General features: G+C 54.4%; 2 protein-coding genes across 2 annotated transcripts in view; both read left to right on the top strand.

The window, feature by feature from the left end:
• The first annotated feature begins 450 nt into the window (after positions 1–450).
• Positions 451–11,784, top strand: OAF (out at first homolog). Its single transcript, XM_063355370.1, has 4 exons — positions 451–841; positions 8,744–8,878; positions 9,444–9,624; positions 10,143–11,784. Exons 1-4 carry the CDS (start codon positions 605–607, stop codon positions 10,415–10,417), a joined length of 828 nt encoding a protein of 275 aa, XP_063211440.1. The 5' UTR covers positions 451–604; the 3' UTR covers positions 10,418–11,784.
• A 5,256-nt stretch (positions 11,785–17,040) lies between these two features.
• Positions 17,041–22,677, top strand: part of POU2F3 (POU class 2 homeobox 3) — a 41,922-nt gene continuing 36,285 nt past the window's right edge. Inside the window, exons 1-3 of the mRNA XM_063355309.1 lie at positions 17,041–17,326; positions 21,711–21,764; positions 22,454–22,522. Of these exons, the coding sequence (XP_063211379.1) occupies positions 17,041–17,326; positions 21,711–21,764; positions 22,454–22,522 (409 nt within the window). The remainder of the gene's footprint in view (positions 17,327–21,710; positions 21,765–22,453; positions 22,523–22,677) is intronic.

The following is a 22,677-nucleotide window of genomic DNA, read 5'->3' on the forward strand; positions in this document are numbered from 1 at the left end:
AAGGAGAAGGGGGGGGGGGGGAACCCAACCAAACTAAAAGCAAACCCCCACACACAAAAAAGTCCAAAGTCACACAGAGCAAGTGCTTCGAAGAGCCCTAAAGCTGGCTGGGGGAAGATGTCTCTCCATTCTGAGGCCGGGCTGGACGGGGCTTGGAGCAACCTGGTCTAGCGGGAGGTGTCCCTGCCACGGCAGGGGGCTCGGAGCGAGATGGCCTTTAAGGTCCCTTCCAACCCGAACCGTTCTGCGATCGTCCCGCCACCCGGCCGCCACCAGGGAGCGGGGACGCCGCTTAGGACGGAGCTCGCTGCTGCGGCCCTGGGGGGCGGCTGCCCTGCCTCCCCTCCCGCGGCGCGGCCGCGCTGGCCCTTTAACGGCGGGGCGGCGCGCCGCTCGGCGGGGCCGGTCCCTGGGCCGGGGGAAGGAAGTGACGGGCGGGGGGGCGAGGGAAGAGCCCGCCGAGGGCTTGAATGAAACGGGCGAGCGGGCGGCGCGCCGAGCTAGCCCAGCGGGGCCGCGGCGGGCCGCCTCCCCAGGCCGCCGCTCGGCGCTGCTGCCGCCGCCCCATGCCCGCCCGGCGCTGAGCCCGGCGGGGCGCGGGGGGATGCGCGGCCCCCGGCGCCGGCTGCCGGCGCTGCCCGCCCTGCTCTGGCTGGCGCTCGCCCCGCTGCCCGGCGCGCCCGGCCCGGCGGCGAGGGCCGAGCTGCGGGTGCGGGTGCGGCTGCCCGGCGGGCAGGTGACGGAGGAGAGCCTGCAGGCCGACAGCGGCTCCGACTGCATCAGCCTGGAGCTGCGCACGGCCGACGGCGCCCTCGTCACCCTCACGGCCGACTTCAGACAGGTAGGGCTCCGGGCTCCCGGCCGGACCGGCGCCGCGGGGTCCCGGCGTGCGGGGTGCCGCAGGGATGCTCGGCTCGCCGGGGTCCCGGCGTGCGGGGTGCCGCAGGGATGCTCGGCTCGCCGCGGGGTCCCGGCGTGCGGGGTGCCGCAGGGATGCTCGGCTCGCCGCGGGGTCCCGGCGTGCGGGGTGCCGCAGGGATGCTCGGCTCGCCGCGGGGTCCCGGCGTGCGGGGTGCCGCAGGGATGCTCGGCTCGCCCCGGGGTCCCGGCGTGCGGGGTGCCGCAGGGATGGAGCGCGCTGTCCTCTCCCCTCCCGTGGTGCCCCGGCTCCGGGGAAGGGCAGCGGTGGGATAACCCGCGGTTCCCGCGGTGATTCCCGGCGGAGATGGAGGAGATCGAGGACATAAACCATGGTCCCAGCATGGGAATTCCAGCCCTTTGCACCTCGCGGGTCAGCAGATGGGCTTAGCGGGAGGAGCAGGTCAGGGCTCGGGCATGTGTGTTTTGTGGGCTGGGTGCTGGTGACATTGGCACAGAAGGTCCTCCCGGACCTGGGACCGACTTGGAGCCTGGGAAAACCCTGCCTGAGGGTCCAGAACTGTCTCTGAGGAGTGGGGGGTCCTCTCGCATGTGTGGGGGAGAAGTCAATCCTCTCGCAAGCAGTGTCGAGGTCTTTGTTTGCAGGCTCTGCGGAGCAATCCCCACACCTATAGCTCCAGGCCATTTAGGCAGGCTGCTGTCCCCAGGGGTGTTACACCTCTAACCTGGGCTGCCTCTGTGATGAAAATAGGCGGTGAAGATCCCAGTGGGATGGGTGGCAAAGCCTTCTCCGCACCCGGTTGACCTTAGCAGCCACGTTTGTCTTTGCTGAGGTGCGAGTAGCATAGTTTTGCATGGCAGGCTCGTTAGCAACTGGGCATGGAGCAGGGCCAGGCAGGAGAGCCTGTGTGTGGTGGGGAGAGCTCAGGTTCTTGACCGCTGGATGGGGGTGTTCATGCTCTGCTGTATCTCTAGGGCATCTCTCCCCATGATGCACGTGGGGTACAGTCAGTTCCTTAGGTGGACTCCTGCAGTCTTTGGGAGCACACATGTCAGTTTGTGGTGTGGGAAGTGTCTGATGGTGGGACTGACAGCAGCTCTTCTGCAAGGTGAGCATTTAATCCCAGCCCAGCGTGTGAGAGGTGGCCTCTCTGCAGGGAGGTGGTACTTGCTGAGCTGAAGCCCAAGACACCACATTTCTCAGTGGGAGATGGTAGCTTCTGGGCCAGCATGGCATTCTTCAGAGCATGCCAAGCCTGGCTGGATGCAGCAAAATTTCTATCGCACAGGGAAGAGCTGTGTGCTGCCATGTGGGTGGCACGGCAGTGTTACCTTGTTCCAACCCTCCGTTCAGACTGTTTGCTCGGGTGGACTTTGGTTTGCGGCAGTAAGAAGCTCAAATCCACAAGATAGGAAGGTGGTGTGTCCCAACCTGTTGTGAACCTTGGAGCCTTCTGCCAGGGATTGTTCTGGTTTCAGTTGAGCTGCTTCTGGGGACAGCTTCTCTGAAGGTATCTTGACTTCAGTATGTTAAACCCTTAGCTCCATGCATCCCCTCAGCTCCTGCTGGAAATACACGGGAGATGATCCCTGGAAGGCTTTGCAAGCATCAGACTTGCAGAAGTCCGTTCCTAATCTTCAGTTTTAGAACAGTTGGGTACTGGCTGTCTGTTTTATGACTTTGCTGGAAAATAGCTGAAAAAAGCCAGAAAGACATTAAGGACGGAGGAGATGAATTTGCAGTGCAGTGAGTAATGATGTGAGCAGGCAGCTGCCTGGCCAGTCACTGCACTGCCATTCTTCCTCCGTCTTACCTGTTTTCCTGGCTTCTTTCAGGCATTTCCTTTCCCTGCACAGCTCATAAACAGACAGCCAGTACCCAACTGTTCTAAACTGACGATTAGGAACGGACTTCAGCAGTCTGATGCTTGCAAAGCCTTCCAGGGATCATCTCCCGTGTCTTTCAGGCCAGGAGCTGGGGGATGTTGGCAGCTAATGATTTTTCCACTTCTCTGGCTTAAACTGCAGGGGGTTAGTCCAAAAGCAGATATTTTTCTTTATTATTATTATTTTTTCTTTGCTGACAAGGAGTTGCTGCTAGACCAGGGGCTGGAGAAGAAAGGAATTATAATGAGATCAGGGTTTGTTTCTCTGCTCTGACAGTGGTAGAAGCTGGGTAGGACTTGAGCAGTGGTTGGTCTTCCACAGAGGTGGAATTTTCATTTCTCTTCCACCCCTGCCTCCCTTCCAGAGCTGAACCTGAAGGACTCATGTCCTCAGAGTACACCAGGTTTTATTTCTCATTCTCCAGTCTAGCACAAACTGGTCAGTGGGAGTCCAAACTGGGACTCGATGGTTTTTGGGTAGTGCAGTAGCGAAGACCATTTCTTTTCTTGCAGTTTGAAAGAATGTGATGAAAACACTTCTTTTCCTGTGTAGTACTGTCAGGCGTAAAATGTATTGCAAAAAGAGGGAGGGGAACAGCAACCCTGAATGTTATGTCTAATTTGAATAGTGTGATCTTGCCAGTTGTTAAACAGTGGCCTGAGAACAAAGTGGGTGGTTTTATTCCAAGGTCAGCACAAAGATACAGAGAAGTTCTTTTTCCTTTTGATTGCTGGAAAAGATGTGTTGGAAACACAAGGGAGAAAGTATGGGTAATGGTATTTTAACGCTTACACCGCTAGTCCTTTCAGTTTTCTTGTTAATAAAGTTGATGTTACATGGTAGTCTGGGGTGGTGCTTTGAGAATTTCCTTATGCCAGGGGTCTGTCGTGTTAGGTGCTAAATGACCAGGTGATGTAGGAGAGCATCTGTCCAAAGATGTTATCTGAGTAATTTGGAATCTCTTCTCTGTAGAGATACCAAAAATATAAAAGGATCATTCAGCACACTCTGGGAGGGCAGGAGGACTGGGCTTATTAAAACATGGTGGTGTTTGTTACCCTGACTGTAGTGAGGTGCCTAAAAATGCTCTGTCTTGAGTGGATCACTCAGTGCGGGTAGACGGCAGCTGCACGTCACACAAAGGCAGCGCGATGCTGAGCTGGAGGGCTGAACTCCTGCCTTATGCCAGAGCTGCCCTTCTCTCGCTCCACGGCTTTGGGGAAGTCACTTGTTAGGTAGGATCCAGTTTCAAAAGTGGCCTCTCACAGTTACTTTTAGGCATCCCTCAGGTGGTGGGTGATGAGCATGAGGATGTTTTTCCAAACATCTTGGAGCATTGTGGGGATTTCTGGCTGCTCAGTGCTTCTGAGAATTGGGGTCAAACCTCATTGCTTCTGAAAATGTGCTTTTTTGTCCTTCTCACAGCACATCCTTGGTTCACCTTTGTAGATACCTGAGTATAAGAGGCAGTGCACCAAAGTGTCTTCATTCTAGCCATTTCCAGTAGGAGAGGGGTTAAAAACCATACTCCCCAGCCAGGGTAACTCAGCTGGCTGGACCCCCAGTGTGGATGCAATAACGTGTTCTCTAGGTTCTACAAGCACAACGACTTTCTGGCCAGCTCTAGCTCTTCCCCCAGGGGAGTGCAGGCAGGGACCTGAGCACAGCACAGGCTGCTGACAGCGTAAGGAACTGGGCTCAGGAGTGACGGTATTGCCCAGTGCCCCGAGCAGTGTGTCCCCGCTGCATGTACCCCCCACTCTGAACAGGCATGCGACAGCAAAGACAAAAGTGGGTCCCACAGCAGCACTGATGTCCTTGGGGAAGAAAAATTTGGCAGGAAAGCCAAAGGGGTTGCGGGGAGGAAGGCATTGAAATAATTTATTTCCCTGGGAACTGGTTTGCTCCACTCAACGTGAAGTCGAGATGTTGGGCTCAGATCTAGACCACACAGGCTTCTAAGTCTCTACTGGATAAGCCCTAGAAATGGAGGTCGAATTGTTCTCGCACCCCAGATGACAGTCCCTGGAGGAGCTGGCTGAGAACAGTGCAAGGAGGGAAGAAGTTTGATGATTTCCCTGCTCCTCCTTGCAGGCTAGTTCTTTGCTGGAGCTCCCTTCAGTAGGTGCAGGCAACCTGGGCTGTGGGGAGCTTAGTGCGCTGATTTCCTTTCTGCATTTAGGAAAGAGGAGCCGCTTTCCCCTTGCTGTGAAAGCCAAGGCTGCGGTTACCTCCAGTGCCATGGTTCAAGCACAGCTGCAGAACTGGTTGTTCTCTGTTACACCGAGCGTTTGTCGTCCAAGCCTAAACAATAGCTGTAACTGTACGCGCCACACGAGCGCGGGGCAGGGCCAGGGATTCTGGCCGCCCCCATGATGAGTTCATCTGGAGAGTCCCCACATTGCAAAGGCAATGTTCTGCTGGGACTTGTTGCCTGCTGGGAAATTTTGCAGAAACCCTGAATTAAAGGTGCCGTTTGTTGCCTTGGCCGGGTATCCACCTTGGCACTGATTCACCCCCTGCTGCTGGTGGGAAGGAGGTGAAGTGGCCGGGGAGGGAAAGGCTTTCTCTGAGTAGGAAAAAACTTCAGTGGCTCTTTCTGCGTGAGAAGCATGACACATTTTTGATGTGACAAGCTTCGGTTCATGCTCCACTTGAGGTTACATAGCAGGGAAGCTGGGCAGAGGCAGGCGAGGTTTTGAGATAGAGAGGTGAAGCAGGGCTGGGGAAAAGAGGAGGCTGACTTTTTGGTAAGGAGAGAGTGGTCACTGCAGGGTACGTGTCTCCCAGAAAACAGGCCAGCATGCAGTACAGTTTTAGCCTTGCTCTGAAATCCACAGTAAGGGTCACTTTGGGTTTGCTTGGAGCCAGGGGGAGGTGGGATTTCTCTCAGTGCCAGCAAACCTGGACTATTCCCGTCTTTCCCAGTGCAGCTCCCTTGGTATCAGCAAATGTGCTGAAAGTCCCTGACACCAGAGCGGCCACTGAAGAGTGCCTAACACCTAGAGTTCAGGGAGCACCAGAGCCCTTTTCATGGCTTCCTTTAGATGCAACTGGAGAGAGGGAGGGAGAAGGACGTGGGCTGGGAGAGGGATGTGGGCCAGAAGCACTGGGTATGCAGGGAGGAGGAGAAGAAATGACCTGCTCTCTGGGGAACCCAAGCCCAGCATGCCGGGGGGGTTGCAGGCGTTGAGGGTGGCAACTGGGGGCAGCTCTGGCAGGCAGCAGCGTCAGCAGGGCTGGTGGAACGGCTGGCTTAGATAAAGATCTGGCTTTGCTGTTTAATGTACTGGCCCAGGCAGCCAGGCGCGGAACCTCTCTGATTCAGCGGGAAGGGGCTGTGGCAGGCAGGTGGGAGCAGAGGGCTGGCTGTGTGCCCGAGGGGAGGAGCAGGGAGACATGAGGGAGATCGGCCATGCCTTTCTGAGAAAGGAGAATCTGGGGGTGAAGGAAGCGATGGGTTGTGCAGTGGGACACCGCCCCATTGGTCTTTACTGTCTTCCCACTTGCTCTTTTCTCCTGCAGCCGTATCTCCCCCACTGCAAGACCATCTTTCTGCACCTTTCTCTTTCTTTCCCTCCTTCTATCCCCTGCCAACAAGCTCTTTCCATGGTAATTTTTGCAGGGATCTTTATCAGAGATTACCTGGACTCATCGACCTATGAATCAGTAAACATACAGAGATAGGCAAATAAGTATTTAGATTATCTGAGCACCAGCCCTGGGTCACTCGCTGGCTGGTAAGATGGAGCAAGGCTGGAGCTGGAGGCAGTACAGTAAGGTGCTTTGAGGGCAATACAGCAGCGGCCGGTGCCCCTGTGCACTCCGAGCCTGCTCCTGGTGTCTGCCTTGGGTTGGAGGGGGGAGTAGATGCTTGTCTTGATGCCTGGGAGCTGTTCAAAAACCCTTAAATACGTAAAAGCCGTGTCCGAATTCATCACTGAACAGGGTGACTGAATCCAGGAACCCTTCGTATACTGTGGAAGTGGCGCCTTGGGACCTGAGCCCGCTTGGGAGGGAGCTTCTCTCTGCCTGGACTCTGCGGGGGCAGCTGGACTCTGGACTTGGGAGGCAGAGCGAGGGACCGGCAGCTCTGTGGGATCAGTTGGGAGCTCGGGACCGTTCGCTAGGAGCAGTGAGAGCTGTGCATCTCTTGTACGCATCAGCCGTGAGGAGGAAAGAGATTTAGGTGTCTGAAGGCTAATTCTTAAATAGGCAGATCAGAAGCATTAATCAGTTGCTCAGCATGTTCTCATTTTACAAAAATTGCCTCCAACCTGAGAAGTACTGCAGTGTTTGTAGTTTCCTGCCTGTAGAGGTTTTGTGCAAATATGGCTATCCCCGTTTGCGTTTTCCAGAGTGAATGCTGATTGTTCAAAGTGAATTGAAATTAAATCTGCAGTTGAGGATGCCCGGGTCAGCTACTAGTTCTAGTCTACTCATCCTTGGGACTTGCACGGTATGGGACCTCACAGCAGAAGAGCACAGCTGGACTAAATGGCGATGGGAATGTGGATCACTCCAGTGGAGCCAATGTCTCAGTGGGAATTCTCCCCATTAAAACTGTCAAAAAATAATGATTCCATAGTGATTTCACAAGAATTTTTGGTATCTGTTTCTTCCAAAACCTCCTTTGTGTCCTGCTCTTGCGCTGAGTTTTCAGTCAACAAATGCACGCAGCAAAATCCTTTCTCCTGTCCTGGGGAGGGAAATGCATCCCAGATTGCAGCTGTTCTTTCAGATGTCCAGATGTGCACTGGATTGCATATCCTTTTCTCTTCTGGACATGGAAGAGAAGGCAGGGAATAAATAGCAGGCTGTATGAGCTAGTCGGCAGAAAAACTCAGCGCAGGCACTGCTTAGAGCTTGTAGAAAAGAGAAAGGCTCCCTTCTTCTCGGGGCAGAAAGAGGTTTGGAAGAAGCCGAGCTTATGAGCCATACAACAGGAATAGCTCAGGAGGAGAGAGATGATCTTAGCAGCTTGGCATAGCTTCTGTTTGCTGGTCCCTAGCCACCAATATCCGTCCAGTTCTCTGTGGAGGACATTAAGAGCGATGGCTGTGGGTGGGTGCCAAAAGGCAATAATTGTTCTTTATACTGAGAAGGAGGCACCGTTACGATCCATCTGCTTAGCCCTTGTAGTAGTATGGTCTGACACCAAGACAGGGGATGGAGGATTCCCATGGAGTCTACAAAAGCCCCTGAAGCTAGAAGCCAGATGAGTTGATACCTGCACAGAAATCAGTGTTACCAGAACAGGATATAGGGAGGTTTTGCAATTGAACAAGGTGTTCTGTGCATCTACCTGACGGTAACTATGACTGGTTTCCAAGCTGGTTTTGGAGATGGACTACAATCCGTGTCAGAAGCTGTCTATATAAAATGCCAAAATTACTGACCCTGGCAGAAAAGGTCAGCTGCAGTTGATCGTAATGGTTTCCTTCTGGCTTTAACAATTTGACTTCCATTTCTGTTCCACACGCTGTTGGGTTCAGAAGTGAATAATTTGTTCTCCAGGATACCAGTTGTTCAGAAGCAAGTGAGGGAAGGCAGCAGAAGAAATTTGGGACTGCTTGCCCTAAGTAGTGCATGGAGATAATGGCTATGTGGTATTTGTTTAACAAAACAAAACGAGACTCTGTGGAGGCTTGCCTCCCTTCTTGGTAAAGGACAGAACCCCCCAGCTGTTGTTTGAGGAAGCCATGGACGTGGGATGTGACCTGGCAGCAATTTGTCCTTGCCACAGTGGGATTGCGAAAAACCTTATTTCTTTACAGACACCGGTTATTATGCTGCAGGCCGTTGGGTGGGATTGAACCTGGGACTACACCCCTGTGCTCAGGGAGCAGAAGTATGAGACCTTTGACTCTGTTCTTTTGGCTGGAGCCTTTCTCTTTGACCCTGACTGACTTCTCGGTTCACCCCACTGATGCCAAAGAGCTGTGACTCTCACTCCTTTTATTTCTCTCTTTATCAGGAGGTGAAGATCTTCCGTGCCTTAATCCTAGGGGAACTGGAGAGGGGCCAGAGCCAGTTCCAAGCACTCTGCTTTGTTACACGGCTTCACCGCAACGAGATCATCCCCAGCGAGTCTATGGCAAAGCTGCGGCAGGTGAGAGGCACCCTGCAGCTGGCTTCAGTGCCAGCTCCATCCTCCAGGTCATCCAGGCTTTCTTAGAGCCGTCCTGCGTGGGTACCCTTCCCGGGCAGCTGCCCAATGGCTCAGCTATTAGATCCATCTTTGACCACCCCTCCTGCTTGAGGGACTTGGTATTAAACTAAGTTCATCAATAGTATTGATCCTGATCTACTAATAAACTAGAAGGAGGCATGATTTAGTTCAGCCTATTCTGTATGAAAGGGTAAGTGGATGGCTAGAGCAATCACCATGAAAACCCTTGGCCCACGTTGCTCAATGAACCAACTACTGATTTGGGACCACTCATCACGACAAAGCATTGAGAAACAATCCCAGGCAAATCAGAGCAATGACAAACTATCATCAGTTTCAGCAGCACCAAGTTTATTAAGTGCATTCCATCCAGATAGGATGCAGGTGCATTTACAGAGGAACATCCATTTACACATTGTCTTATGTTGGTGTGAAATTCGGATGTACTGTAAAGAATAATTTGTTGCAACCAGGATTGAAGTTTTCATTGTTTCATCCTCTGCAGAAAAATCCCAGGACAGTGCGGCAGGCTGAGGAAGTACGGGGCCTGGAGCATCTCAGCATGGATGTAGCTGTCAACTTCAGCAAGGGGGCCCAGCTCAGCTCTCACATCCACAATGTCTGTGCAGAGGCCAAAGAAGCAATTTACACCCGAGAAGAAGATGTCAAATTTTGGCTGGAAAAAGGTAAGTTTCCTTCAGTTTCAATGGAACTGTTCTGTCAGCAAGTTGGCACTCTGCTGTGAATCTCTCCTGCCAGGTTTCTGGTGATCGGCACAGATCACTTTGGCTTCTCTTTCTCTGTCTTTACAGTGGATAAGGCATCCGTATAATTTTCTCGCACGTCACATTGCGCTAGTCTTATTTCTTAGCATACGTGACTTCTTTAGGTGGTGCTCTCCTAGTGAACCTAATTAAGCAGGTATTTTCAGGGCAACTTTTCACCTGGTCCATCACCCGAAAAAAATATGTTGCTTACACATTCTGTCTCTCTTTCAGCTTATTTTCCTTACGGCCCTTTCTTCTCCCATGGTTCCTATTCAGACTCGTGTCCAAACAGCCCTGCAAGCGCACTCTGTCTAAGCTCATTCTCCTCGGCTGTCCTGGAGCCTGCGCACAAAGAGCAGCACTTGCTTTGGGGGCTCTCTCCTTGGCCTTGCCTTTCAGCAGCGCCCTGAGCAGCGTCTCTCCGCTTTCTCCCGCAGGGGTGGATGGCTCCATGTTTGAGGTCCTGCCGCAGACATCCGACCTCCCTGACCTGCAGCGTTGCAAGCTGTGTGCGGACCGCTGGAAACCCTGCATTTGCAGCTACTCACTGAGCATCGAGTGGTACCCGTGCATGCTGAAGTACTGCAAGAGTCGCGATGCTGGGGGCAAGGTTTCTTCTTACAAATGTGGCATCCGCAGCTGCCAGAAGGGCTACACCTTTGATTACTACGTGCCGCAGAAGCAGCTATGTCTCTGGGACGAGGAGACCTAGCAGAGCCAGGCCAGACCTTTTCAAGGGGCAGCTCATCTGCCTCCTGCCACCATTTATGACGCTAAGGGCCTCCTGGAGCTGGCTGCTCCAAAGAAGGAATATGGTTCACAGCGGTGCCTTGTACCAGGAGAGCTCTCTGTGTGTGCCTTTCCTTCTGGCCCCCTGTGACTCCCTCCCCACCTCATGCTGCCTCATACTGTGATAAACGGGCTCAGCTCACCACATGTTGATGCCCTCCTGCCAGCTGCCAGGAGATCTGTTTTCCTGGAAGAAGCAGGAGACGCAGGTTGCTGGGGTGAAGCACCGGGCGGGGTGTGTTTTGCCCTGCTCTGGAGTTAGCAGACGTGAAAGGGGGCACCTCTGATCAGTTATCAGCCTCAAGCATCCTGATGAGTGGTCAGGGCAGGGGGGAGAAATGGTCTTGATAACCCGGGTTGTCAAACATCTCTGCCATCGAAGAAGCCCCTTCACTAACTTCACCTCCTGGTGACACAACAGCATTTCCCAATGGGAAAACAGCTGATTTATGGGACCACATACCCCGAACAAGGAAGGTACGAAGCCTACCCAAAGCAAGAGCCTGCCTGTAGCTTTTTCTAGTGTCTGACTGGCTGTTATATCCTTCCTGTGGCTAGAAGATATAATGGGGGGATATATCCCAGCAATGACTCCTGCCCCTAAAGGGCTCATAATTAGAGCTCTAATTAATCCCTGTTTAGACTAGCAAAGGCCCAACTTTTTGTGTTGGTCCTGTGACTCTCCCAGTAAGAAAGGAACATCTAGAGACTTGTGGCTACCATCATAACACTGTGGTTGCAAGGGGGGAGGATGATCCCAGGTGGGTTCGCGCTGTCATTTTGACGAAGGCAACATTCTACACCTACGTCCAGTTTTATGTCCTACTCTGCCAGCCATTCACAAGAAGCTCTTAGATAATTGTACTGCTTTGCTGTGCCTTGGTTTCCCCCATATGTAAAACAGGGACAGCACTGAAGCTGATCTTGGCCCTGGTATATACCTGGAGGATATCAGACAAAAAGCAGTGCAGGAGCACTGCCTGGTTCCTGTGTCCTCTTCCACTCAAGTTAGAACAAGCAGGGAGGGGAGGGAGGCTGTTGGGGTCATTGTGAACCCCTGTACCTCCTGGTGAAAAGCCTTCACGATGTGCCTTTTTGCCTAAAATACAGGAATTTTTGACAAAAAAAAGAATAATTTGGTCACAATTATTTTTGTATTGATCACTTAAGGGGGGAGAAGGGAAAGGTATTTTAATATTGCAAAATGAAGTAAAACACACTTGAAATGATTTTTTAAAAAACAAATTATTTATCATTTGTAAAGTAAAATAAACTGATTTTTTTAAAGCATCTCTGGTTTAAAAGATTCTCTGTGCATTGTAATCTCTGCGTGATCCAGTTGTTTGGGTTCTTGGTTAAGAATTGTTCCTTTATGGGTAAGTCTCAAGCCTGCACCTAGGACACTGAAGACCCATGGATGGGAGGAAACATCCTGCTGTGCAGCACGACGGCAGCACTTATCAATGTGGTCCTGCATCTCAGGCGTGTTGTCCCCAGCCCCTCAGTAGGGAGACAGCTTTGTCTCATCTCAATCGACTGTGGAAGCTTCGAGCCTGAGCTCTGGTGAAGCAAAAGACTAGCAGTAGAGGCAGGTCCTGGCATTACGCAGGCTGATGCCTGCTCTTCTCTCTGAGTGAGTGATGGTGGGATCCCATGAGGGGAAATTATGCAGATGTGGCCAGAGGCTTGTCCGGGTCCAGCAGCCTCAATAAAGTATTCTTTGTCTATTCCTCTGCAGCTACAGCTGAGGGGAGATGAGGGCGGTGGAGTTTTGGGCCAGCTCAGAGCTCTAAGCTCAGTGGCTGCTGGAGGGAGAAATGTGGAGTGCTGATTCCCCCTAGTGTGGTGAATGCAGAGATGGGACAAGGACTTCTGCAACCTCAGCCCTTCTCCGTGCCAGCCACCAAGGCAACTTACCCCCTTACTGTGATTTCTGAGGAAGCTGAAATTGCTGCTTTTTCACTTACGTGGTCAGCATCTGCAGAGGGTGTGCTCCACTGCCTCGGCTCCTGCTGCAGCAGGACACTGTGGGATTTTGTCCCTGCGTGTTGGAGTTAAATCCAGCTGTGGGGCAAGCTGGGCTGTGAGCGGAGCGGGAGAGGTTTGCAGGGCGGCTGCGTGCCTTTCTGCTGGGAGCCCTGTGTGGCCCATTTCCACTCCTGCTTCTTGTACGGGGCTGCTGGGAGGGGACTTGGGCTTGCTTTGGGAGCATTGGGTCACATCCTGGCAAGCTTGAATGCACTGATTTTGTAGTGGTGAGGCCCTGGGGTCATAGAGACATCCCAGCCCTTCCCTGGATCTTTTGGCAGCGCTGAGCTGGGGTATTCTCAGGCCACCTCAGGAAAGCAGCATGGTGCACAGCAATGCAAAACCATCGCCTCGGCTCTGTGGGGTGATGGTAGCGCCTTTTATGACCTGGACCCACGTTCGGCAGCGCAGGTCAGAGGGTGTTTTGAGCATCTGCATGCAGCAGGGCCAGCGCTGTGCCATGGGAGCTCTGGGAGCAGCAGATAAGTAAGGGACATGGACTCTAAATAACGATGGGCACTATATGCTGAGCTCAACTCGATAGTAATTCCTGGATTTGTGCACGCCCTGGCGGAGCTGGGCTTTGAGGGGAGGCGAGCAACTGGGCCACGTCCCTTGAGTGTGCCACAACCCAAACCTCCTCTTTCCCGTAGCCAATGCCACCTGCCTGCCCTGAGGCTAGTGGGGGTAAAAGGGGTCCGAAAGGTCGGTCGGGGGAGCTCGGGAATGGCGGGGGGCACTGGCTGCTTGCCCTGTGGGCGGTGGAGCCCTGGGGCAGCCCGGGCTGGGGCTGGGGGCTGTGCCCGGGGCTGGGGGCTATTCCCGGGGCCTGGGGGCTGTGCCCGGGGCTGGGGGCTGTACCCGGGGCTGGGGGCTATTCCCGGGGCCTGGGGGCTGTGCCCGGGGCTGGGGGCTATTCCCGGGGCTGGGGGCTATTCCCGGGGCTGGGGGCTGTGCCCGGGGGTGGGGGCTGTGCCCGGGGCTGGGGGCTATTCCCGGGGCCTGGGGGCTGTGCCCGGGGCTGGGGGCTATTCCCGGGGCCTGGGGGCTGTACCCGGTGCTGGGGGCTGTACCCGGGGCTGGGGACTATTCCCGGGGCTGGGGGCTGTGCCCGGGGCTGGGGGCTATTCCCGGGGGTGGGGGCTGTACCCGGGGCTGGGGCCTGTACCCGGGGCTGGGGACTATTCCCGGGGCTGGGGGCTGTGCCCGGGGCCGGGGGCTATTCCCGGGGCTGGGGACTGTGCCCGGGGCTGGGGGCTATTCCCGGGGCTGGGGGCTGTACCCGGGGCTGGGGGCTGTGCCCGGGGCTGGGGGCTATTCCCGGGGCCGGGGGCTATTCCCGGGGCTGGGGGCTGTGCCCGGGGCTGGGGGCTATTCCCGGGGCCGGGGGCTATTCCCGGGGCTGGGGGCTGTGCCCGGGGCTGGGGGCTATTCCCGGGGCTGGGGGCTGTGCCCGGGGCTGGGGACTGTGCCCGGGGCCGGGGGCTATTCCCGGGGCTGGGGGCTGTGCCCGGGGCTGGGGACTGTGCCCGGGGCCGGGGGCTATTCCCGGGGCTGGGGGCTGTGCTCGGGGCTGGGGGCTATTCCCGGGGCCGGGGGCTATGCCCGGGGCAGCCCGTCCCGGTGCAGATTTCCTGGTCTCCACAAGTGGGTGCTGGCGGAGCGCGGCTCTGCGCTGGGAGGCGAAGGGCGTTGCGGGGGTAGAGGCGGCGGCTGAGCCCCCCCCGGCCGGGGCGGGCGGCGGCGGTGCCCGGCGGCAGGGAGCGGGGATGGATGCGGTCCATGCCCCCACAGCCCTGCAGCTCGGGCCCCGCAGGGTGTCGCCGCATCCCCAGCCTTGCTAGAATCGCACTGCATTTGCCCTTCCAAAGAAAAATCCTTCTTCTTGGTAACACCCTCGCAAAGCAGCTGTTGCAGGTGGAGACAGGAGACCTTCCTGGCAGAGAGAGAAGGCGCAGCTGGTCAGGAGCACTGGTGTAAATCCTTGCTGCTAGGAAAAAGCAGTGGGGGATTTTCTAACATCTTTCTGCAGTTCGTGCTTTCGGGGCCCGTCCGAAGGCCATACGCCATAAATCAAGTGCTATCTGCAGAGTTTATCTTCCTCCAAGAAGGGAATAAACACCGGCAGCAGGTTGAGGAACACATGCATACAGCAAGGATGAGAGCGGATAGATCGTTCATTGATGGCCATGGAGAAAAAAAAAAGAGCAGCATATCTGCTGGCATCTGGGAGTGATCACCTCAGGACAGAGTTAAAGCACATCTGCCTTTGCCTGGAGAAGGTGGTCTTATTTCCCCAGCAGAAAGGAGTGGTGATGCTGGGATCCCTCCCCTATTTTTTCTGTCTCTGGGAGCAGAGGTGGTTCGAGTATCTTAATAAGGAGGGTGTATTCTCTCTTGCCTGCATAGCATATCACTGAAGCTCCTACAGCGGTTTGGGGAGAAAAGCACTGAAATACTTGATTTTTTCCTCGTGTTCCACTGACCACAAAATAATAGTCAGAAAAAACAGGTCCCACCCGCTGCAGAGCAGGACTGGTAGCTGGAGGATTCCCGGTTGTATTTGGCAGCGTCTGCAGGGCCAGGAGAGGGCACTGCGGCCCTGCCCGCGGCCGGGACAACATCCCCGGCCGGAGGATGCCCGCAATCCCGGCCGGCTGGAGGTGCCACCGCGGAGGACTTGCCTCCCTGGGGCTCCGGGACAGGCTGCTCAGCTCTGGAGCAAGGGGCAAGCACAGGAATAAGAGAGAAAAGAGCAGTGTCAAGTGAATCTGCCAGTTGGTGTACAAAAGGTGCTCTGATGTGGGGGGAAGGAGGGCTCTCGCGGTCCCCAGCCTTCCCAGGGCCTTTCTCCTGTGCCCCAGAGGCCCTTCAAGCTGGCTGGGAGCCACCAGCAAATCCATGTTTGACGCAGCAAAGACACCTGATCGCGTCAGTCTTCAAGATGGGGAAAACCCAGAGGTGGGGGTCATGCCGAAAACACTAGAAAACAGACCAGCAGCTGCCCAGGAACGCCCCGAGGATCAGGGCCTGAATGGCTGGGGCTCCGCCACAGGCTCGGGATCGGTGGCAGGAGTCCAGCCCCTCCAGCAGCTCGAAACAAGCTGCCTGCGCAAACCACCCCGTGTCACCTTTCTGCTTCCTGGAGCAGTGCTAAACACAGCCCACAGAAATCTCCCGTTGTGCCCTGTCCTGCAAACGCTGGTCTGACCCAGGAACTTCCCTCCAGCCTGCTTTCCCCCTTCCAGCTCTCCCCCCACTTTCCTCCTCTTTTTCCTTGTTAGAGTTTCGTTTAACACATCCGCCCTTTCCTCCCAGCGTGTTGCCCTCTCCTGAGGATGTCCTCTCTGGCCATGCACGCCGAGGGCAGGCACTCCAGCCCCATAACATTGGACTGGGTTGGAGGTGAGGCTTGGAGAGCCTGCCTGCCCGCCCACCCATCTCTTCAGAGAAACCTGTCTTTCCAGGGAGGGAGAGCAGTATGTGGGAAAGCCGAGAGTCCTGGAACGTGAATTAGCCGGGGAGAGATGAATGTGTGATAGCTTGTACCTGGCAGCTACCAATGGAGCGTGTTAACGCTTTCAGGAGGGGGTTGAGCAGTGCTGGAGCTCAGGCGTTTAAGGCAGGCGTCCCGCTACCCCGGGACATGGTGGGGGTCATCAAGGTAGCGCATGGTGGGGACAGGGAGCAAACGCAGCACCTGGGTCTGTCAGGGTGACTGTTGGTGCCCATCACAGCACAGAGCGTAGGCTGAGGATCTGGCCTCTGGCAGCTTCCTACCAAAGAAGCCAACATTAGGGGATTTTTTTCCCCTGGCTTCCCTGGAAGTCAGTTAAATACTGCAGCTTTGAACAACATGGAGGAGGAGGAGGAGGAAGAGGCTGTCTGCACTTCTCTCCTCTTCTTGGGGGACTGACGTACCGCACAGAGCACGAGTCAGGAAAGAGGAGTCTCCATGTGCTGATCCTTGCCCTGCCCCGCGTCTTTAGCCGAGTCAGGTTACCTTTCTGCTCTTAACTTTCCTTTTTGTGCTGGTTGTTTCATATGGCATCATCCAGGTTCAGCCCAGACGTGGGGGATGCGCAGACTCAACTGCCCAGGCTGCTCTCACAGCTCACTCGGAGCAGACCCCGGGGTTTATCAGAATGGCCAGGGATGAAGTGAAGGGGCTGCTTACTGGAGGGGCTGTTCCCACAGCTTGGACACCTTCCCTTCTGGGTGCTGGCGGCTGCTGCCCAGCCTGCCTTGATGCCTTGGCCTCTCTTACCCATGCATGACATGGGGCAGAGCCCAAAGCCTACCCACGAGGGGACAACTCGGACGTGGGGCTGCCAGCACAGCCCCCACAAAGCCCCCTGCTCGCAGCCTGGCAGGCAGGTGCTGTGGGGTGTATCTGCGCAGCCGGGGGCGGGCAAACCGCCTTCCTTCCTCCCTCCTTCCCACCCCACCCCACGCCCTGGTAGCGCTGCAGGGACTCATCCATTCCCGAGTTACTAATATGCAAATGGAGGCTTTTGCATGGGCTGGGCGCCAGGCTGCTGGGTGTCAGGGCACCCGAGGGAGCCGGAGGTGGGGCGAGGCGTGGCGCGGCGCCGCATGCTCACCTGGCCCTGCATGGCAACAGGCAATGGAGCTCTAGGTCCCTTCGGGAGCGGACCCACGCCCGGTTTGAGAGGCAGCGGGTGGCAGAGGAGGGAGGGCAAACTGGCAGCCCCTGGCAACCTGGGGCTGACGGCAGGAGGCTGGGCGCACCGCGGATTTCCCTCCACCAGCAGGATGGTGAACCTGGAGTCTGTGCATGCAGGTAAAGAGCACTTGAGGAAGGATCGGGCTGGAGCTCACCACGTAGCTGAGACCGTGGACTTGGGCAGGAAATGGGGTTGCTCTGATTCCTGTGACCTTTCCTCCCTCCTTTCCCTCCTTTTTTCTCCCGCTGGAGTTGGCTATCACAGCTAGTGCCTGGTTAAGTGCCCACATTCCTACCTGGGGATGGATGCTGCCTTCATCCTATTTTAGGGGGCTGCCAAGCCATGCCCACAATGTGGGCGCACCACTCACGCTGCCAGCCCCAACGTGGGTCGGCGAGCAGAACACAGGGGTCTCTTGGGTACCTGGAAAATGGAGGTTTGGTGCCTGACCTGTGGGTCCAGTCACTGGGATACAGCTGGGAAGAGTGTGAGGGGATAAATTCACAGAGAGATGCGGCAAAGGTGGAGGGCTGTGTGTGTGTGTGCGCGAAAGCGAGATGGGACATGGGTTGGAAGGAGAAAAGTTAATGACAAAGAGGGAAAAGGAGGGAGAAATGAATGAGGACGGAGCTGTGGGAGGCTGGGTTGAGTGAGGAATGAATGAACAGGGACAGTCAGAAGGAGAGAGACTCCTTCCAGGGTGTCTGAACACAGAGGTACAGCTTAGGTAGTCTCGTGTCTTCTCTGAGCAGACCTCCCCTCTGCAATTAGCCGAGGAACAAGAGCAATCACTGCCAAATCCCTTGAAGCTGTGCTGAGCTCCGGCTCGCACCAACAGAGTGAATTCAGCTTCTGCCCTCAGCTCAAGCCCCTGTGCTCGAGGGGAAGGACTGCGCCCCTGGGCATGCTGGAGCTGAGGGTGACGCTGGGGTGGGAGCGGAGCCGCGGCAGCAGTGAAGGACAGATCCTGACAGCCCCTTCTGCGGCAGGGGCAGCCAGCAGGGAGCTGGGGGTATGGGAGCCAGGTGCCCTGCTAGTGACCTGTGTCCGGTGCTGTGTGCAGCAGGAGATGCTGCGTGTTGTCCCCAGGTTTGGAGGAGAGGGGGGATGCACCCATCAGTCTGTCCCAGGGTCATTCCCTTTGCATACCCATTGGCACGCTGCGGCCGAGCGGGGGTGTTTGGTGGTCCTGCTGTGCAGGGGAGACCCAGGGGTCCATCCCCGTTCTTGTAGCCCCTCAACAGGCCCTGCCTGCATGTGGGCTCATGGGCAGGCCTGCAGGGCAAGGCAGATGCTGTGGCAATGCCATCACCTAGCACAGTGTCAGCCTCCAGCGGGCCAGCAGAGATGGCCAAAGCCTCTGCTCCATGGCTGCGTTGCAACATCTCCATGGCTCTGGGGTGCCAGCAGACACTCCATGGCCGGCCAGCACCCCACTGAGCAGGCGGGCTCCCTGTGCCATGAGGAGGGCGGCTAGGGAGCCCCGGCACGGTGCGGCTGGCCATGAGGAGAGGCGGCAGGAAGCGGGAGGCTCGTGGTCTTGGTTCAGCCTGTGAGCCTGACTAGTCTGAGCACCTGCGATGGGTGTGCTTGTGTGTGGTGTCTCTCGGGGACGCATCCCCCGCAGGCTCCTATCCACCCATCTGCTTTGCTTGTGGGCGACTCTTTCTTCATGAGAAGATTCCCAAAATCGATACTGTGCCCTCTGTCAAAGACAGTGGCATCACTCCCAGGGTGGATTTGGCCAGCAGCTGTGCGGAGCTGGGTGCGTGCTGAACTTCCATTCTTCCAAATCATCCCACCCTGCCGTCTGCCGGAATGGCCTAAGGTTTAAGCAGTCTTTTTGCAGCGAGGGAGGCCAGCCTGGGCCCAACCGCTTCCACCTGCCGGAGCCCAGCGCTGGTTGGAGGCTCTTTCTTCACCCTCGTGCAAAGGCAGTTCAGCATGTTGGGTTTTGGGGTCCCCGAGCAGCAAGGCCTTGCAGCGAGCTGCTTGCAGGGGTGTGCTCTGTTTCTTCCCCGGCCGTGCAGAGAAGACGCAGTGTGCAACGTGAGGGTGGGCTGCTCGGGCTCCGCACGCCCTCCTTCCCTGCAGCAGCGTGTTCCCTGGCGTGTACCACCGCCTTCTCCCCAGGCATTTGGATACTGCACCTTCCTGGAGCCTCCAGAGGGACTCGGGCACCTAAAGTGCAGAAAATTCAATAGGCTCCAGGTAATGGCCTGAGCCAAGCTGAGCTCCCTACCACCACCACTGGCTTTTATTTTGCCTTTTAAAGTCATCAGGCTGGTTTACCCTAGTGCCCATGTCTGAACAACTACTAGGAATAAGGGCTTGGGAAAGCTTTATTTGCTGACACCATTTGTTTCAGCAAAAATAGAGATGCAGATATATCCCCAGAGAAGTGTCTGCACTGGTATAGTTTCTTTGGTCTGGGTGAACAAACCAGACTACCCCTACTCCAGGTATGTTTGCTAGCTGAGGTACAGCAGCACATTTTTAATATGGCCCAGGCCGCAGTGGCGGCTCCTAATAGGTCTGTGGTTAGGAGTTAGGCAGGCCGAAGCTGCATTATTTTTCCCAGAGATTTTTTTACTAGCCTGCTTATACTCTGTATATTGCCAACCTAGCAAAGCTGTACGGTGGAGCCTGCATTTCGTTGAGCTCAGTCTTACAGCCTGTTTTGTCTTGAGATATTTCATCAGGCTTGGGGGGGGGGTATTCAAATCCAGATGCATCGCTCCATCCTGGTTCATAGTGAAATACTTTTGGGTGTCAATAAAAAGGTGTTGCTTTTATCTTGGCTCCACTTATGTCATATTAGAAGGTAATTCCTCTGTACATCTGCTCCTTGTTCTCAAGGACCCCTTGGAGGACGACTGGTGCTGCACTCCTGGCCATAGCTACACAAAAGCTGACCAGCCCCAAACCACTCAGATCAGTAGGCTTCGACAAAAAGGGTTTTCTTTTTCTTCCTGGTTTGTGAGTTTTCCCCCCCCTACAAGATAATTAAACTTTTATTCCATTTATGTAATAAAAATGTAATAAATATGTGTACATTTATGATGGGAATTTGAATCCTTGTGAAAATAAAATTTTTTGTTCTATGTACAAGAGGATCACAGGGTATCTCGTTATCTCCTGACTCCAGGAGGAAGGAATTTAACTGATGGATAGCATGTGATACGTAATCAAGCCACAGCTGCAATTCTTCCTTTCCTCCCGGCCCACCCCAGGTTTTAAATAGTAGAGAGGCTGAGGGGTCCCTCCTGCAAAAGGGAGAGAGCTTCTTGTGGTTTGCTTTTGTGCCTTCCCTTCTTCAGCTCTGTCTGACCTGCTCGGTCTCTTGCTCTGTGCTCATAAGGGGCTCTTTGGTCTTGGGGATTAGATAATTTTCACTAACAGGCATTCATTCACTATTCGTTGGCTCACAATGAAACCTGTGTTACTTTTTTTTGCAAGCTTGCAGACTTTCTCACTAAAGCAAGCACGAAAGTTCTGCATGGTTTAAGATTTTTTCCTTACTCTGTTTTATGAGAACTTGGCTTGTTGTTTTTTTTTTTTTTTAAGATACTTTTTGGCAGCCAACAAAACTTTGTGCTTTGTAGATTGCCTAAGTTAGGGTCCCTTGGCAGTATTACAAGAAAAGAAGATGATGATAATTACTCTTCCTGCAGTAGAAATGCTTAGAAGCCCCACTAAATGTTCATGTCTTAATTGCAGAGGGTTTATTTGAAGGGGGAAAAAGAAATAAAAATCCCACAACTCCTTTCTCTCTCCTTTCCCCCCTCACTCTTTAATACAATTTAAAGAAAGGAAGTTTCTGAAATACGTGAATGTTTCTGCAGTCCGTCTCTAGTACAAAATCTTGCCATTTTTTTCTTCCTTTTTTCATTTGCTGAAGGAAGAGTTTCAAACTTTAACCTAAACAAAGCTATTTGATTTTGTCCAAAAAGCAGATAATTTTCCATTTGCACACTGGAAGTCTGAATAGGGGAAAAGAAAACCTGAACAAACAAACAAAAAGGCCTGCTGGCTTTACTGTAACAGAGGGAAATGTGTATAAAAAGCTAGAGGCTACTTCTCACCCATTTGGAAATAATAGAAGGCATATATAGGAAAGAGGAAAAGGTTTGCATGATGCCTTTGAGAAGGCTTCCACCTGCCTTTTCTACCCCAGCAAAACCACAGCAAACACTCGCCCAGCTTCCACACTGTTGTTATTACCCAATGCAAATCGAATGATTTCTGTGGCCGGGATTGGCTGCAGGAAGCACATGCAAATCAGTTGGTTCTTTATAAAAAATTATTATTATCTTTTTTTTCCCCCAACTAGCCTGGAAAGAGTTAAAATTCCCATGCTAAAGGTAGAAGAGCATGAGGGGGTGTCCATCTGAATTTGAATAGATATTCTTCCTTCTTTCACTGGTGTGTACTTTGCCTCTTTTAAGGAGGAGATGAGCAATCCAGTGTAAAGTTGACTATTCCCACCTTTTCTTTCAGCTGTGCCCGAAGGAGAACGTGGCCCCGGGTGTGGTGGCAGCCATCACTTCAAGGGTAAATGACAAGTTTATTGGCATTGATAAGGATGGAGGGAAATATGCAGGAGCTTGATGGCAAATTACTCTTCTTGCTCCTGGGTTGGGGATAGCGCTTTGGAGCAAGGCAGCTCCTTTGTGGTTTGCCAGGGCTGTAAGCACATGCGTGTGGGAGAGAGCGGGGCAAAGAGTTTGCAAACAGGGACCAGCTGTATTGGGAGAAACAAGCCTCTTTGTACAGCACCAAGCACTGGCCCGGCTGAGCATCTCGAGGGACATGGAGAGGATGCGGGAGAGGAGGGGAAGGCTGGGAGGTGTGGTGGTGGATGGTGTCAAACTGAGCCCCACCAGCTGGTTTGGGATGCCCTCATAAAGCTCGGGGGAGAGGCCACCGAGGCTGGGAGGGCTCCCGGTAGCTAGACAACCCCTCATCCTCCGTGCGGGAGAGGAACCATGCGGAAGGTGAGAACACAGCGGCAAATTGGGGAGTGGGAAAGGAACAAGGGGGATGCAAAGAGCAACAGGAGGGAAAGTGCATCCTCGGAGCTGATGAATATTCTAGTGACTGTATGTTGAGGAATCAGAAATTTGAAAGTCTGATGGTTTATTATAATTACACATTCATTTGTGCTGTTTAGTGGAAGCCACATGTGCCTGTTGCCTGGGACTGTGACCTGTTATTAAAATCAGTTGTGCCTCCTTTTCCAGAGATCAAGATGAGCGGTGATGCGGCAGATTCCACAGATACTCGGCATGAACCCGACCAGGTGGAGCCAGGTAAGGAGGGTCCAGGACCTGGGGGGCAAGCGAGGGAGCCTGAGGAGGGAGGGGAAAGAAAAGAAAAGGGGGGAATGGGTGCTGGAAGTTTCTGTCAGTGCTTTGCTTGACTCCTGTTGCTGCTACATTGCACTTTTCCAACCAGCCTGGGAGTT

This window comes from Chroicocephalus ridibundus, chromosome 18 (genome assembly GCF_963924245.1).
Source record: "Chroicocephalus ridibundus chromosome 18, bChrRid1.1, whole genome shotgun sequence".
Classification (NCBI taxonomy): Eukaryota; Metazoa; Chordata; class Aves; order Charadriiformes; family Laridae; genus Chroicocephalus; species Chroicocephalus ridibundus.